At 39.6% G+C, this 15,039-nt stretch overlaps 2 protein-coding genes across 4 annotated transcripts; one reads left to right on the top strand and one right to left on the bottom strand.

Moving 5' to 3' along the window:
* Nucleotides 1–1,985: 1,985 nt before the first annotated feature.
* sys1 (SYS1 golgi trafficking protein) lies at nt 1,986–6,982 on the top strand. 2 transcript variants are annotated; one of them, XM_084928131.1, is made up of 4 exons: nt 1,986–2,157; nt 4,110–4,366; nt 4,461–4,528; nt 4,790–6,982. In XM_084928131.1, exons 2-4 carry the CDS (start codon nt 4,205–4,207, stop codon nt 5,028–5,030), a joined length of 471 nt encoding a protein of 156 aa, XP_084784257.1. In that variant the 5' UTR covers nt 1,986–2,157; nt 4,110–4,204; the 3' UTR covers nt 5,031–6,982. The 2 variants fall into 2 exon arrangements, with proteins under 2 accessions (XP_084784257.1, XP_084784258.1); XM_084928132.1 differs by having other exon boundaries at nt 4,078–4,366.
* A 920-nt stretch (nt 6,983–7,902) lies between these two features.
* LOC146386909 (neuritin-like) lies at nt 7,903–14,881 on the bottom strand. 2 transcript variants are annotated; one of them, XM_084928134.1, is made up of 3 exons: nt 14,529–14,881; nt 13,481–13,634; nt 7,903–12,733 (listed from the first exon to the last, which is right to left on the bottom strand). In XM_084928134.1, the coding sequence occupies exons 1-3, from the start codon at nt 14,578–14,580 to the stop codon at nt 12,505–12,507; spliced, it is 435 nt and encodes a 144-aa protein (XP_084784260.1). In that variant the 5' UTR covers nt 14,581–14,881; the 3' UTR covers nt 7,903–12,504. The 2 variants fall into 2 exon arrangements, with proteins under 2 accessions (XP_084784260.1, XP_084784259.1); XM_084928133.1 differs by lacking the exon at nt 14,529–14,881 and adding an exon at nt 14,422–14,520.
* Between the last annotated feature and the right edge of the window lie 158 nt (nt 14,882–15,039).

Below are 15,039 nucleotides of genomic sequence, written 5' to 3'. Positions count from 1 at the left end.
ATAAGAAAACTTTATTATTAGTGAAATACAGTATTTCTGAGCAATATCCATTATTTTAAAACCACTGCATTTTACTGAAGCGACATATATTTATTGATTATTAGTGTTTTGTTTATTTTTTAACAGGGACGGTGTACATTAATAAACATCTGTAAATATACACAATACAACTTTAAATGTACTAGAATTAGCCATAGGTTTTAATTTGTAGACCCTGGGCAGATTTTTAAACAACCCCCCCATCCATCCATCTTCTTCCCCTAATCCAGGGCCAAATCAGGGGGGCAGCAGCCTAAGCAGAGAAGTCTACCTCCTCCAGCTTATTTGGGGGAACACCATGGCATTCCCAGGCCAGCTGAGAGACATAATCTCTCTAGCATGTCCTAGTTCTGCCCCAGGGGCTCCTCCCTGTGGGACATGCACAGAACACCTCACCCAGGAGGCATCCTTGTCAGATGCCTGAACCACCTCAACTGGCTTTTTTTGATGTGGAGGAGTAGTCGCTCTACCCTGAGCCCTTTCCGGATGGCCAGACTCCTCAACCTATCTTTAAGGGAGAGGTCAGCCACCCTTCAGAGGATGCTAATTTCCGCTGCTTGTATCTGCAATCTCATTCTTTCTCATTCTTTCACTACCCAAAGCTTGTGACCATAGATAAGAGTAGGGACATAGATCAACTGGTAAATCGAGAGCTTCGCTTTTAAGCCCAGCTCTCTCTTCACCACAATGGACCGGTACAGCATCCGCATCACTGCAGCCACAGAACCAATCTCAGTGACCTCTTTCTCGGTGATGGACGACTTGTCCCCACTCGTCTTCAAACTTTTGGTGCTGTAAGCCAGGGAGATGGCTCCACAATCCAATGAGAGACCCCAGGTTTAAACGGAGCCCTACCTCTGGCTGGATTAGCAAAGCAGACAAATAACTGGTCAAATAAATACACATTCTGAATTAATCAACATAGCAAACGCAGCAGACACAGGAAATGCAGCCCAACTCCCTCAGGGAGGTGTCTGTGAAGCCATGGATTAAAGACTTGCGACCAAGTGCTCACCCTTGGGCAGTCACTCTGCACCAGGGAAGGGCCCTGGTAACCCTATCCCAGGCAGGATGAACTGTTTTCTAGAACTTCTACTCGTAGGTGTTTTTAAAATGGTCTTTGTCTGGTCCCTGACCAAGGACTAGGGTTGGCAACTGTCCTGTTTTAGCAGGGACATCCCGTATAATCAGCAAAATTGGTTCATCCCTTATTCTACTTTAAATGTTATGTATGATCATTACATGCAATGTCACATATAGTGCATATTTACACTATGCCCAGCTGGTTGTGCATTGTGCTTCTGGCACTCCAGAGTGTCCCTTATTTGATAATTAAAAAGTTGGCAACCCAAATCAGGACCAATTTGCCATGGAAAACCCTACCAGAGGGGCAACCCTACCAGGGGGGCAACCCCCCCACCCCCACGAAAACATAGCCCCTGGGAGACACAAACCCCTCCACCACGATAAGGTAGTAATTTTTAATATCAATAGTAAAAAGACAAAAAAAGGAAAGGAGGAAAAAAACTCAATGAAAACAATTTTAAAAAACCCAACATGTTAATATGCCCTTCCTCCTTTGTCTGTCTGGATATTTTAACAGCTTCTTATTAATTATTATTTAAACGTTTATCATTTTATTTCTTTATCGATTTAGATATGCAAAAAGTAAAATTCATAATTTTTTACAACCGTTTGGAAGTTTTAACTTGGTAGATTTTCAAAATAAATGTAGCTAGTTCATCAAAAGAAATTTTCCGAAATGAAAAATAACCTATTATGAACAAAACAATTATAGACGTTGCTTTTTGATGAATTATGAGACATTTTTGACATTTTTATTACACACTGTTGGCAAATAATTAATGTCGCAGGAGTGACAGTACATGTGTTTTCAGGAATAGAACGGAAGTATTTTACTTTGGCAGTGACTAGTTGGTCATGAAGTTTTCTTTCCGGGCAAACTGTTCTGACTTCCGTGTTGTTAACAGGGTTTAGCTAGTCCAATGTAGTGTACGATGAGGCCCGGTTAAGTAACGACAGAATTTGGGGAACTTTGAAGAGCCATAGGGATTATCGTTGATCCAGCATCCTTAAGACTTTCTGACCCGCGGGCAGGTCCGTATCACTTCCAGACCGCTCTCCTTCAAACACGATGAAGCTTTAACTTACCGCCGACTCACCCTCCGTAATGTTTACAGTTTACAGGTTTTAGGCTGGGGGATAAAAGCCTTCGCGAGTTATCCTTCGTTTTTATGTTTAGTTGAGCTTAATATAAATAAATAGATTTGAGCCATTTAGTCTCCCGCCTGTGAGCGATCACATGATATTACATTGGCTTTTGCTAATCTGCGAGTATGTGTTGGTCGACGGCTAAGCTACCTGTGCTATCGGGTTTCTCTGTGTTCACCTAACCTAACATCACCATAACATTACAACCCCGATTGTTACTGAGCTACCTCGGTGTTTATTTAAAGCAGGATATTGTGGGTGTGATTTAACTGAGATCAGAGGTAAAGCAGAAGCGGATGTCTTCATTAAAGCCTCGATGCTCTTGTGGAAGTTTCAGGTCAAAAATGTCAGCATTGGTGTGTTCACCTGAAGAGTTGGATATATTATTGGATTAATTCATAAAGCCATTAGTGGTCATGCCATTAAAATTGCTAAATGTGACTTGGTGTGTCACTCCATCTCACATCATCAGCTTTGTTCAACATTTTCTGCTCGACCATGCCCGATTTGCCAGAACTTTGTCCAAAGTTTGGACACATGTAATGATTGCTATGAAATTTTACCTCATATATCAAGTATTAGCAGTCCCGGGATTCGGGTTAGGGGTAGGGTCTTATAATGGACTATTAGTCACACCTCATGTGCATCACATCCTGGCCTTGCAAGGCTACTCTAGTGAAATGGATCAATGAAAAGGAAATGTTTCATATATTTAACACAATTTATTATCTCTGTTATATTTAGAAAGCCATCTGGAAACTTTAGAACTGTGTTTTGTCTGGAATAGACTGTTTTTGTGATAAAACTTAACATATTTGCGTAATCCAGCACGAAAATTGGATGTAAATGGCATTAATTTAGCATTCTTTTGGACATCATCTACAATTCAATTCAATCTACAGTTCACAAATGATCACCAATTGTCTTTTGCAATGCAAAGCTTTTGCTCAAATGTGCAACTTTATTGGGTTGCTTGATGTGTTTTTTTTGTCTGTCTTTCTTTCTTTCTGAACTAGCCAATACTCGACATTTTTTGATGTATCTCTCTCAAATTACAGATCCTGGTTTACTAGTAAAAAGCTCAGGCGTTTATCTTCAGTGGTTTTTCATGTTCAAATATTTCCTCATTTTTTAATGTATGGAAAAAACAAAAAAGTATCTCATATTTCATTTTTCTATCGTTGCCCAAAATGATACCAGTATTACCATGAATGGTATGATATGGCCCAGCCCTAGCAACCATTATATATGTCCAAGCTTTGGACCATAACATTTTTAGGCAAATATAAGCTGGTCAAGCAGAAGATCTATGGTGAATTGAGATGGAAATAAATGCTTACACATACACAAAGATGAAAGATAAGACAAGTCTGTAGTGATCTGCTGACCTGTTTGTAGTGATTATTAGCTGCTGCTGATGTGGGTGCAAAGGTCATGAGGACCGCTTTATCCTCTGTTGTGTAAACCGATAACAACATAAACTTTTACACTTCACTCCTCACACATTTCATCTCATCTCCTGCCTTTTTACCCCCCATTTGTACAGGAACTATGAATGCAAGCACATAGTTTACCTAGACTGACTTTTGCAAAAGCTTAAGTCAACCGGACTAACCGTGTTAAGTGCCCTAAGCGTACTAAACACTTTGTTCCGGACATCTATTTATTTTGTACTTAAGTGCAAAGCAGCTGGCTGTAGCTATAATCTTCCCTATTTCTGTCTAATAAATATATTAAAGCAGGATTTAAAACCAAGCTTTGTACTAATCTAATCCTTTTTTTCCAATGTAACTTTCTGTGTTTCAGATTTTTTATTTTTATTTTTATTTATTCTTTAGATCACACCCACAAGTCACATCTGATGGGCCAGCAGTTAACAGTTGTTAGCAGTTGTTAACGTTCTTAGTGTCTGTACGTGGAACGTCAGCCAGCAATGGCCACTCATTTCCGTAGCTACATCTGGGACCCAGTCCTCATCGTGTGCCAGATCGTGCTGATGCAGTGCATCTACTACAGCTTTTTGGGCCTGTGGTTGGCTGGAGTGGACAGCCTTGTGCAGAGTAGTCGGTCATTGGACCAGATCTTCAGCTATCAAGTAAGTTTTAAGATATGCATGCGTGTTTATGCATTTTTGTGTCGCATATTCGCTCTCTTAAAACTGTATTTAAATGTTTTCTCTGCTTTGGTAGGCTCTCGGTTTTGCAACCGTGCAAGGCAGGCTCTCAATGATGGCATTCATCTTGAATTCTCTTACCTGGTGAGAAATATCATCAGTCTTTTTTCTATACATCATAAATGGATGAGATTTGTGTGACAGCCAAACAGCATCCTGTTTTTCAAGCATCCCATGAGGCATTCATTATAAAGGGGTGTTTAGACCTTATTTACACCTGTGCAGTTACACATTTCGTTAAGTGTAAAGGTTGAAAATTTTAAATGTTTACATAGAAAATGGTCGACATTTAATGTACAGTGATACTCAAACTTTGGCATCTTTCCTGTGTCACTGTTCCTGCAGCGCCCTCGGTCTGTGGTTCTTCATCCGCCGAGGGAAACAGTGCCTGGACTTCACGGTCACTGTGCACTTCTTCCACATGATCGGCTGCTGGATATATAACGCTCATCTTCCAGCTGCCTTGTCCTGGTGGCTCGTCAACATAGCCTGCATGGCGTTGATGGCTGTAATTGGAGAGTACCTGTGCATGCGGACTGAGCTCAGGGCAATTCCAGTCAACACTGGACCGAAATCTAATCTGTGAATTTTCTTTGGTGACGGGCTGAAAGATTGTGAAGGGGTAATCCTTGAGGGACTCACTGAGGAGGGTTTTTTTCCACCCTCCACTCTTGGAAAAGAAAAAGAACATGAACTTCTGTCAGCACGCATGTCGGATTTTCGTGCTTTGTCTGTTTCCATCAAGTGGTTCACCCACCCGGACCTGATCTATTTATTCATAGCTGCACATTAAATATTGGACAGTGCAAATTTGTAGCATATTAAGACACCTGTTTTAAATCTTTTGAAAGCACATACCAGTTTACATCCTCCTCTAAACTAAATGACTACAAATGTTTTTTAAGTAAGTTTTTATGTTGAAATTCATTATTTTCATTCCTTAATTTTAAGACATTTTTTTCTGATTGTTGTTAAATTTAGCAGACATTAAAAAGCTCTGTCCTAACAGCACTTTAAAGATGCCGGTGTACAAATTTCACATCAAAGTTTTAGTTACTGCTTCTTAAAGCTGCTTTTAAACGTTAAATATGGGGAGAAATGTGTTTTTAGACAACAAAAAGGTACAGTGCTTAGCAGATTTATTAGATCATCTGTCACAAAGACAAATATTTTAGAAATCTGTAATGGATGTAAAAAAACAACAACTGTAATTTGGCACATTAATAAAGAAAAAGTGCTTTTGCACCATTTTAGCTCTTTTCTTTGGTAAAACTGTAAATTTGAAAATAATTGATAATAATAATAATTATATTTTAGTACTAAAAATATCGTTTCAGCTGCACATACCGGTGGATTAACCATTACAGAAAAATAAAAAATGATTTTTATTGGTAATTTAGGGCAGCTGTGGCATAAATCTTACACTGGTGGTCTAATAAATTTGTTAAGCACTGTATGCTAATCAGTAGGTCATCATGTAAATCCAAATATAGGAAAGATTTTATGCGTCATAATTGGGGCTCAATAAGTGGTCCAAAGTAATAAAAACCAGGCTCAATTTGATGTTTCCTACATTCAGCCTCCTAATCCTTGTTAAATGCTTTTCTTTTTGAATCTGTACCACATTTTGCACAGCAAGCATTGTTGGGTTCTGTCTCTTTATGGCATGATGTATTATGCAAACCGTTTGGCCACTTTGGGGACAGTTTGTCAGCCACCAGCTGCGTTCTGACAGCTGGCTTTGTCTGTGCTTCTGAAAAATTGCTGTTCGGGGAGGATGTGATGGGGAAAGTCCTAAAATGTGCGGCTCTGATGTCTTTTTTTTTCTCCTTTTTGGAGCAGTGGTGACTTTTAAACTCTTAACAGAATTGACTTTTTGTCTTTAATGTGTTACAGCTCATGCTACACACGCTCGAGATGCTCTTCTTTAGACTGTCAGTTTAAAACCTTTGCAGCTTTGATGGTGCGGATGATGCAGTGTCTTGTTTTGCAGTCATGTTTTCCTAAGGTGTGAAATGAGTTTATAATTATGATGCAGGGGGCGATATTGGAAGGTGCAGCCTCAAATTGGAAAGCAGCTCCCATTCAAGCTGCTTTGAGTAGGAACAGAAAAAGCTAGCCTGTCCAAAGAATGTAATCCATCACCTCTCGAGGTAATTAGCGTGGTATATCGATGACTTGTTGTCTTAAATATGCATAATACTATAATGAGGGAGGTCTTGCCTGAGCTGCTAGTAAGCAAGAAGTGAAAAGAGTCAGGATTTCTTCCCATCCTCCCATTTAAGCAGTAGCTTCATATTTACTCCACAGAAGAGATGTCAGACTTAAAGTCCACTTTGATCTTATGTGGGCCGAACAAGTAAAACTCCAGTTTCTGTCATTGTACACATTTCATCTTAATGTAAGATAAAAGTGCAATTTTAACAGTATGACTTGGTTTTTTACATGATAAAGAAATGCAACACTATTGTAAATGAAAGAAAACCTGTCAGTGCAACCTGTTGGGCTTCACTGTAAGAAGTAAATGTGTAAAATACAGGAGTCTGTAACTTAATTACTTTGGTGTATTGTGAATGGCAGCGGGGGAGGTCTTATCAGTTGGAAAAGATGTAAAACTTGTGGGAAAAAAAACTGTAAAAAGTTTAACATTTATGTCCTCCTTCACTTTCAAAGCCATCCAATCGGCCGGATTGGGGTCTTCACCCGACCCGACCGATTCTGGCTCCTGGGCCTTATGTTTTACACCCCCGCTCTATATAAGAGTGAGCCGACTCTTACAAAAAGGTGAACAACTGTTTCCCAAAGTCTCCATAAATTACTTTATTTTTACTTTGTACAAACTCGTGACTACTCTTTCTAAGTTGCTACTTTGTTATCTAGCAGTGGAACCTCTGAAAGTGTTCACATCACCTTTTGTATCTTATATTTTTTTGGTAATGTAATTCAATATACAAACTCGGGATAGATCTATTCACATCATTAAATTCCTTGGGGAGAAAAAAAAAACGCAGACACGGTGTGCGTATTTCTCCTTTCTGGAGATTTAAATGTCTGCACAGCTCATGTTGATTATATTAAAAGGGTAAAGTCTTGGAGAGGAAACTGCAGGTGGAAAAACAAAAAAGCAAAAACAAACATTGGCCATCATGCTTCAGACATCAAACATGGCTTCTCTAATGAGGGTATTTCCACATGCATGTCTTTACTTCTCCAAACCTTTTCTGCCCTGGGCCTTGATCCCTCGCTGCAGGAAGTGTCCAGGTGGAAAGCAGCAGATGGGAGAGCACTAACGAGTTGAAAAACGCTGGTTGCAGTCGTCCTTACCCCCACTTTGCTCCGGGGATGACTAAAAACAGAAACTGTAATAGATGGGTTAAAAAGGATCGGCTGCAATCAGTAAATGTACCACCAGTTTCCATCTTAGTGCTGTTACTCTCCTGAAGCCAGTGAGCACACACTTAGGTTTTAAACATTGTGCTTTATTATTATAAACACATTACTTTTCCATATATTGCTTTATACAGTCTTGTAAATTATTGTGTATTAAACTGAAAAAAACCAAACCCTCACATGGATACTGAACTTGGTTTTACATTCAGGAGTTCTTTCCATGTTTGAGCTGTCATTATTAGGATTACTATGGTATCATCATGCTTTGTTCAACAGCAGGGAAAAAAGTCCCCTCTTAAGAAGTGACTATTGTATTGCTCATGCTTTGAGGACATCACAACTTTTTTTTTTTGTATTGTTACCCCCAGGTACACAGTGGATGACGTAACAGCAGTACAAACCTCTTTCTAAAAAAGCTGTGGCATTAGGCAAAAATATCAATAAAAACAGAGTGCATTGTTTTGCAAAAAATTTAAACCCCGTAATTCATGAAAGTAGTCCAAAATAAACATTCTTTAACTTTGTTATTTTTAAATATGTTCTCGTTTTGAAGATGATGCTGTTAAACTACTGGACAGGCGAGTAAAATGACTCTTAGTAAAGAAAGCGTCCCAGAAAACTATGTCAGAAGTAAGGATGGTGCATAATATCACTGAAAGGTTCAGAGAAAATCCAAAGAAATCTCTGTATGCAAGTGAAACGGCTAAAAGCCAATGTTGAAGGTGCGCCCTCACGTAGCACTGCATTAGAAATAGACATGATTATGTTGTGAAGATCAGTATAGCGACTCAGGACCACTGTCAGAGAACAGGTTTGTCTTGTCATCCATAAGAATAAATTAAAACAAACAAAAATAAAGAAACATCCTGATACGTTGTCTTCTCTGGTAGTTGCATAAACTATTCAATCTTACCACCTACATACTAGCAACCATGATATGGGAAGCATTAGTATGTATGGTATGGTAAATTGCAGATATACTATACAGGACAAAAGTATTAGGCCACACCTCTTAATGTTTGAATTTAGATGTATCAAATCAAGCACGTAGCCACACCTGCAGTCTGCTTGTGAAAGAATGGGTTGTTCTCAAGAACTCACTGAATTTAAGTGCTGCCCTGTAGTAGGATGTCGTTGTTACAACATTAGTTGTTACTTTGGGTTTATGCTTTTTGATCTATGCTCTAATTGTCGCAACCACAAACCCCCCTTAAACCCTGAGCCATAACGTGATTCGACTACATGTCAGCTATTGTGACTGGCCTGTTCAGTCCTGTTGATTTTTCCTTTTGAATTTATCCATGTGAGAATAACAATCATTACCTCATTAAAAGGAAAAATAATCATATCTATATGAAGACTCATAAATGTCAGCAAATTCCTGGAGGAAAATTGCTTAAGCTATTCTCCCCCAGAGTAACAAATATGTTTGGACCCTCAAAAAAACTGACTTCAATAAGAGGAGGAAAAAAATCCCTGCAGTTTATTTATTCCTATCACCTGGCACCGCATATAAAACACTGAGACATGACCACACATAATGCACCAGCACAAGCACAAATGACATCAGCCACTTACGTAAGTTACGTTGTAGGCTCTACAAAGATTCCCTGCAGAAGTCTAAATCAAGAGTCAGTGGTATTATTGCAAAGTGGAAGCGTTTAGGAACCACAACAACTCAGCCAACGAGTGGTCACATAAAGATACAGAGCAGAGCTGGCGAGCGCTGAGGTGCATAGTGCGTAAAAGCTGCCAACGCTCTGCTGTCTTAGTAACTGCAGAAAGCCTCCTCTTGCATTAACATCAGCACAAAAACTGTCCACTAGGAGCTTCGTGGCACGACTTTCCATAACCGAGCAGCTCCTGTAGGTGTAACATGTGGGTGGCCCAATACTTTTGTCCATCCAGGCATCATTAATGTTAAACAGGCTTTAAAAGAACGTATGGTGGCATCTTCTGCAGAGAACAACTGAACTGTTGAGCAGGTTAACGAGCATAAATTGGGAAAAAATTGATTTCAGAACTACATTTGGTTTTCTCAGTTTCAAAATGCTTGTGGAGTGTTGTTCCAAGAAGTGATGAACACGCTCTTATCTCAAGTGCTTTTGAGACATTTGTAACTATCCATCTCATTATATTTAGTATGGTGTGTTATATTTATTTTAAATAGGGGTTTACATGATTTCCAAATCCAAACATTCTGTTTTATTTGGCTCTTCCCACCTTTTTTGGAAAAGGGATTGCACTTTGAAAGATGAAAGAAATAGAAACAGAGCAAACATGCTGATGGAGTCTAGGTAGGTATGGGGGTGAGGATAATACATCTGCATAACAAAGGATGCAGGCACACTGAGGAGCTAGCGTAACTTCATGCACAGATCAAGACCACTGTACGCCATCTCCGAGGTAAAATTAACAATCTGTCCATTTTTCTGAAGCACTGTCACAAAAATCACCATGCACTTGTGATAACATAAACGACTGAATGATCCAACTTTGTTAAGATCATTTTTAAAGCAAATATGTATATATGGACACAGTTTGGGCAAAACAAACAAAAGAGAAACACTATTTCTCCAACATTTGAATTTACTCCGAACCAAAGGGCTTGATGCTGTTTTAAGAATAAACACCGTTTTTTTTTTCATGACAAATTCACCAAAATATTAATCACAAAAGACAATTACTACTTATGACATCTCATAGACTTTTGTGCTAAATAGATGCAAGTTATTACACATTAATCTTTCTGTTTCTGAAGTTTGTTATTATTCTCACAATTTGACTCAACAGATAAAAAAGAATTTTAGAAGAGGAGAACATTGTTTGATGTATCAAACACATATTAATGATGTAATCAGTAGAACTTTATGGCAGATTTGTCTTTGAAAAGCCACCCACGTGTATTCTGTCATCTACTGGAGTATGTAGACTACTTTAATGCACAAGGTTAGTAATAGGATGTTAATAGCAAGTGAGCATTTTCTCACAGAAAGTCACAAAAACAAAAATTTTATTTTTACACAACGATCAGTGGGTTGGAAAATTAAAAGGAGCCGTGATTTAACTAAAGGTTTAACATGGATCATGTGCAATATACATCCCCTATTTTTTGGTGTCTTTATAGCAGCTATGCAACATCAGCCATGATGGGCTGAAAGCTTATAAGGAGAAAGGGAATCCAAAGTTGTGTACGAACTGCTTGATTGTCACCTTACTACAACATTTTCTACACTTCAAAACAAGTTAAAGAGTGAATTCACCTCTATAGTGCATACAAATGTTGTTTAGTCATGTCAAGTCTGATTTGGCTCTTTGTTTGATCGGTAACAACCTTAAATAAACAAAAAGTACAGAAATTTGCGTTTGGTCGATAATTTCTATGTTGTAACAATACGTCTCGGCAATAAATCTGAGTATGGGAGCTGCACCCATGAAAAACTTGTCAAATCTGGTTTGTCATTGTTAAATTGCCAATATACTTTGTTTCTTCAGACTTCGATCGTCCAATCCAATAAGCACCAAACAAGAGTCAGTAGCAGAATAAGCTGAAGATTTGGCAAGGTTTTCATGGGTGCAACCCACATACTCAACTCTGCTGCTCAACCCAAAAATGTGTTTTCCTTACAAATGTGGCAGCATGTAAGGAGAAATTAACAGGCTTTCCAGTAGTATAATATTTAACATGAAACATTGTTACAACAGAGGACAACCAACCAAACAATAATTTCCTTGGTTTTCGTACCAAGTTTGTAAGGAACTTAAAAGCGGTAAGATGTTATTCTTCATGACGTGTCTCTTTAGTGTTTTCACAGAGCAATGCTGTGTTTATACAAACTCAGTGGAGGTCAAAAGGTTTATGCTGTAGCTCATAATTAAAGAGGCAGACTGGCATTGTAGTAGTCTGACAGCCCCATCGTCTGTACTACAAGCAGCAGCTGGTTAGCTTAAAAACTGGAAATAAGAGGGTGGGGCAGAACTGCCAGCACAGATCATTCACAAACATTTTCTAAATCATTTCTTCAAATTACACAAAAGTGAAAAATATATATATATTTAATGACAAGCTAAGCTAAAACTGGTTGCTATGCCTTTCATATTTACTGGTGAGATCTTAAAGTGGGGTCAGTTTTCTAATTTACTTATTGTAAAATCAAACTTTTTCTTTAAGGAGCATGATGAAATCAGACTTTACACAAAACACACCATGGATGCAATAACTATCTTATATACAAAAATGTGAGCGATGAATAAAAAGTTATTTGGGCTTAAAAACTACAAAAATTAGACGTTATATTTTCACACAGGTAAACTATTGCAAGCTGTGTTTTACTGCACGACATTGTACAGATATATGCGGCAATGTGCCTGCTCCTTGTACAGTGTTAGTAACCCAGAGCCACAGGTGTCTGATAGTAGAACGAGCTGACCAAATTGAATGTGAAATCCACGAGAGTGTGTGCTTTTAATCTGTTTATAATGCAATTCTTTCTGCCACTCCACCCAAAGCTGGAGTATTTGAGAGAATTTCAAACCTCATTCATCACAGACATCAACGACTCTAGGTCAAAATAATCCTTTGAAACATTTGTGCTCTTAAATCCTTGGCTTTAAGTTTAAACTCTGGAGGACCGAAGCACGGCGTCCTCCTCACCCAACCCCTGCTCCATCTATGCAGAAGCCCAGCCGGGCCCAGTCAAGGCCAGCATCAGCGGCAAGATGAGGACAGCGCTAGGTGAACTTAGACTGGGAGAGGAGCTGGGACTGCACAGATCAAACAGACTTCCCTGGAAGCGTATCTTCCTGGAGTCCTGCCTCAGAGTCTCCCAGATGGAGCTGACTTCCTCCTGACAGTCGGACAGCGCCGTGAGCGCACAAGTGTGGAAAGCTTCCCAGTGGCTGTGGCAAATAAAAGGATCATCAGTTCAGCACTGTGTCTGACATTTCACTCGGAAGTCATTCCCACAACAGCATGCAGACATGCACTGGCTGTGCCCGATTAATTTGCTTGCCAAAAATCCATCACTCACACGGCTACGAAGGATGCAAGTAAGTCAAGCTGTGCTTTAATTACCATGGCAACTGTATGAGAGAGTGAAACAATATCACAGATGATATTGCAAGTGGGCAATTTTCAACCAAAGGATTAAGTGTAAATCTTTGTCTTCAGTGCACTGTGTTGGGGTTGTGGAGTGCATGCAGTAACAGTGACAAAGAACTTCCCCCGAATTTCATTACTGCTGCAGCGAGGTCATACATTATTTAGCACAATGGCTCAGTGTCTCAGCACCATTCATTTCTCTAGTCTCCTCTTCTCTGGGATTGTGGCATCTGCTCCCTTTCTCTCCAGTATTTTGTTATGAGATGAATATTTCATGCTGTATATGTCTATATTATTGCTCTCAATTACGCCTTATTTGATCCTAATTGAACTGAAAAACAATTTTGTGCACCAATGGGTTTCTTAATCGACCCATGAAAGCTGGTTTCTCTCTGCATTTCTTGTTCTCTCTGCTGAGGTTATCATTTGTATCTTAGTGCACATGAAAGCTCTACTCACAAAGAGTGATGAGAGCTCAAGCTCACAAAACTCTACAGGGAATGTCTCGCTGCTGCTCGTGCACTCGCCTGTAAAGTAATTATCACCTGCACACAGCTGCCACTCCCCTCTCACTGGTCACGTTCTCCTGGTAGTTGTCCATGCTCTCTCCCAGCTCCAGGACACATTCGGAGAAGTCCTTATAAATGTTCTCACACTTCACATCGACAGAGTCTCCTGGCACCGCTAAGGACAGAAATACTGAAAAAACAGATACAGGAGACAGCTTTCTTTACCGCTTTTGTGATGCTTTGTCCACTGACGAGCTACAAATAACCATGAGAGACAAATCAGCATCCACTGTAAGTGCACATAAATCAAATTTCTTTCTCGCTAAGTGTCTGGCTTAAGATTTCAGACTACTTTCAGACTTCACTTACGAATATACAACCTTTAAACAAAGACCTCTCTTATTTAATTTGATAATTTAATTTGATCAGCAAAACTATGTGTTAGGTTGTCAAACTTTCACTTCAGAAGCTGGAAAACCCCACCCCACACTCCATATTTCTTATCAATAATTAAGAGTGAAAAAAAGGGATCCAAGTTAAATAAAGGTCAGCATCAGAAAACTTTTGTTTATTTTCCCTACCAAAAGATCACATTCATTCGGCTCATGCTCTTCCTGGTCGTCCAGCCCCACAGTTTTGGAGCAACTGCTCTAGACAGATGTAATGTGGTGGAAAGAAAACATTCCTGACCACCGCAGCCCAAAGCTCGCTTTGTCAATAATAAACTGTACTGATTATAAAGTGCATATTTCTGTATTTTAGTAAAAGTGACAGTTGAGTGAAAAAAGAAGAAGAAACCATTCCGTGAGTTTTTGTCTTTAGGTAAGCGTTTCATGTAAGAAAGCTTGCACACTAAGTATAGATACAACACCCAGTAGGCTATCTACCGCCGCTACAAGCAGTTGGCAGTGGTACAGGTCTGATAACCATCATGCAACACTGATGGAGATAAATAAGCTTACGGTCACAGCACCTACATTCTGCTGCAGGAAGATTAAAAGAAGAGGAAAAAAAAGACAGCTTTCTGTTCCAAACCATCCCAACTGGCTCCCACCATAAAGCGACTGAGATTGAGATACCGTACCGGTGGCAAAGGCAACAATCCATCCGATCTTCGTCGACATGAAAAATCCCATATCATCCCATTTCAAGCCGAGCGGAGGGCGCGGGATGCTGCTGAGGCGCCGAAATAAAAAGAAAAAAGCGTTTCTGAGTCACGGAGGTGATTAGCTGCCCATCATTAATGTGAGTCGATGTGTATCAGTGATTGAGCGCCGATAAACACTTGGTAGGTGTGTATTCACAGTCTTTCCTTGCTCCGGCCGACTGCTGACGTTACCTGCCCCCCGGCGCGCGCTGAGCTCATCTTCCCCCCTTCAGCACCGGACAGTTCTCACCTCCCCGAGCAGGAACCACGGCCCTGCTTCATCACCCGGTGCTTTTATGCTTTTGTTAGACACCTCACACAGGATGTCATCACAGGATCTCAGCTTTTACACTATATATATATATATATATACATATATTCCCTCAATCACATATCTGAGGTTGGGAAAATAAATATTTACTTTGTTCCACATGGAAAATGTGGAATG

This window comes from Perissodus microlepis, chromosome 5, assembly GCF_051167445.1.
Source record: "Perissodus microlepis isolate ML-2025 ecotype Zambia chromosome 5, ASM5116744v1, whole genome shotgun sequence".
NCBI lineage: Eukaryota > Metazoa > Chordata > Actinopteri > Cichliformes > Cichlidae > Perissodus > Perissodus microlepis.
The sequence above is the reverse complement of the archived record's forward strand: the minus strand, read 5'-3'. Positions and strand labels throughout refer to the sequence as shown.

Bases quoted from the DNA above. Each gene is read 5' to 3' on its own strand.
- sys1 (XM_084928131.1), top strand. From the start codon at position 4,205: ATGGCCACTCATTTCCGTAGCTACATCTGGGACCCAGTCCTCATCGTG. The intron at 4,367-4,460 runs GTAAGTTTTAAG...CTGCTTTGGTAG, and splicing joins ACCAGATCTTCAGCTATCAA to GCTCTCGGTTTTGCAACCGT. The intron at 4,529-4,789 runs GTGAGAAATATC...CTGTTCCTGCAG, and splicing joins ATCTTGAATTCTCTTACCTG to CGCCCTCGGTCTGTGGTTCT.
- LOC146386909 (XM_084928133.1), bottom strand. From the start codon at position 14,482: ATGGTTTGGAACAGAAAGCTGTCTTTTTTTTCCTCTTCTTTTAATCTT. The intron at 13,635-14,421 runs GTAGGTGCTGTG...CTGTTTTTTCAG, and splicing joins TAATCTTCCTGCAGCAGAAT to TATTTCTGTCCTTAGCGGTG. The intron at 12,734-13,480 runs GTGATAATTACT...TATTTGCCACAG, and splicing joins GGAGTGGCAGCTGTGTGCAG to CCACTGGGAAGCTTTCCACA.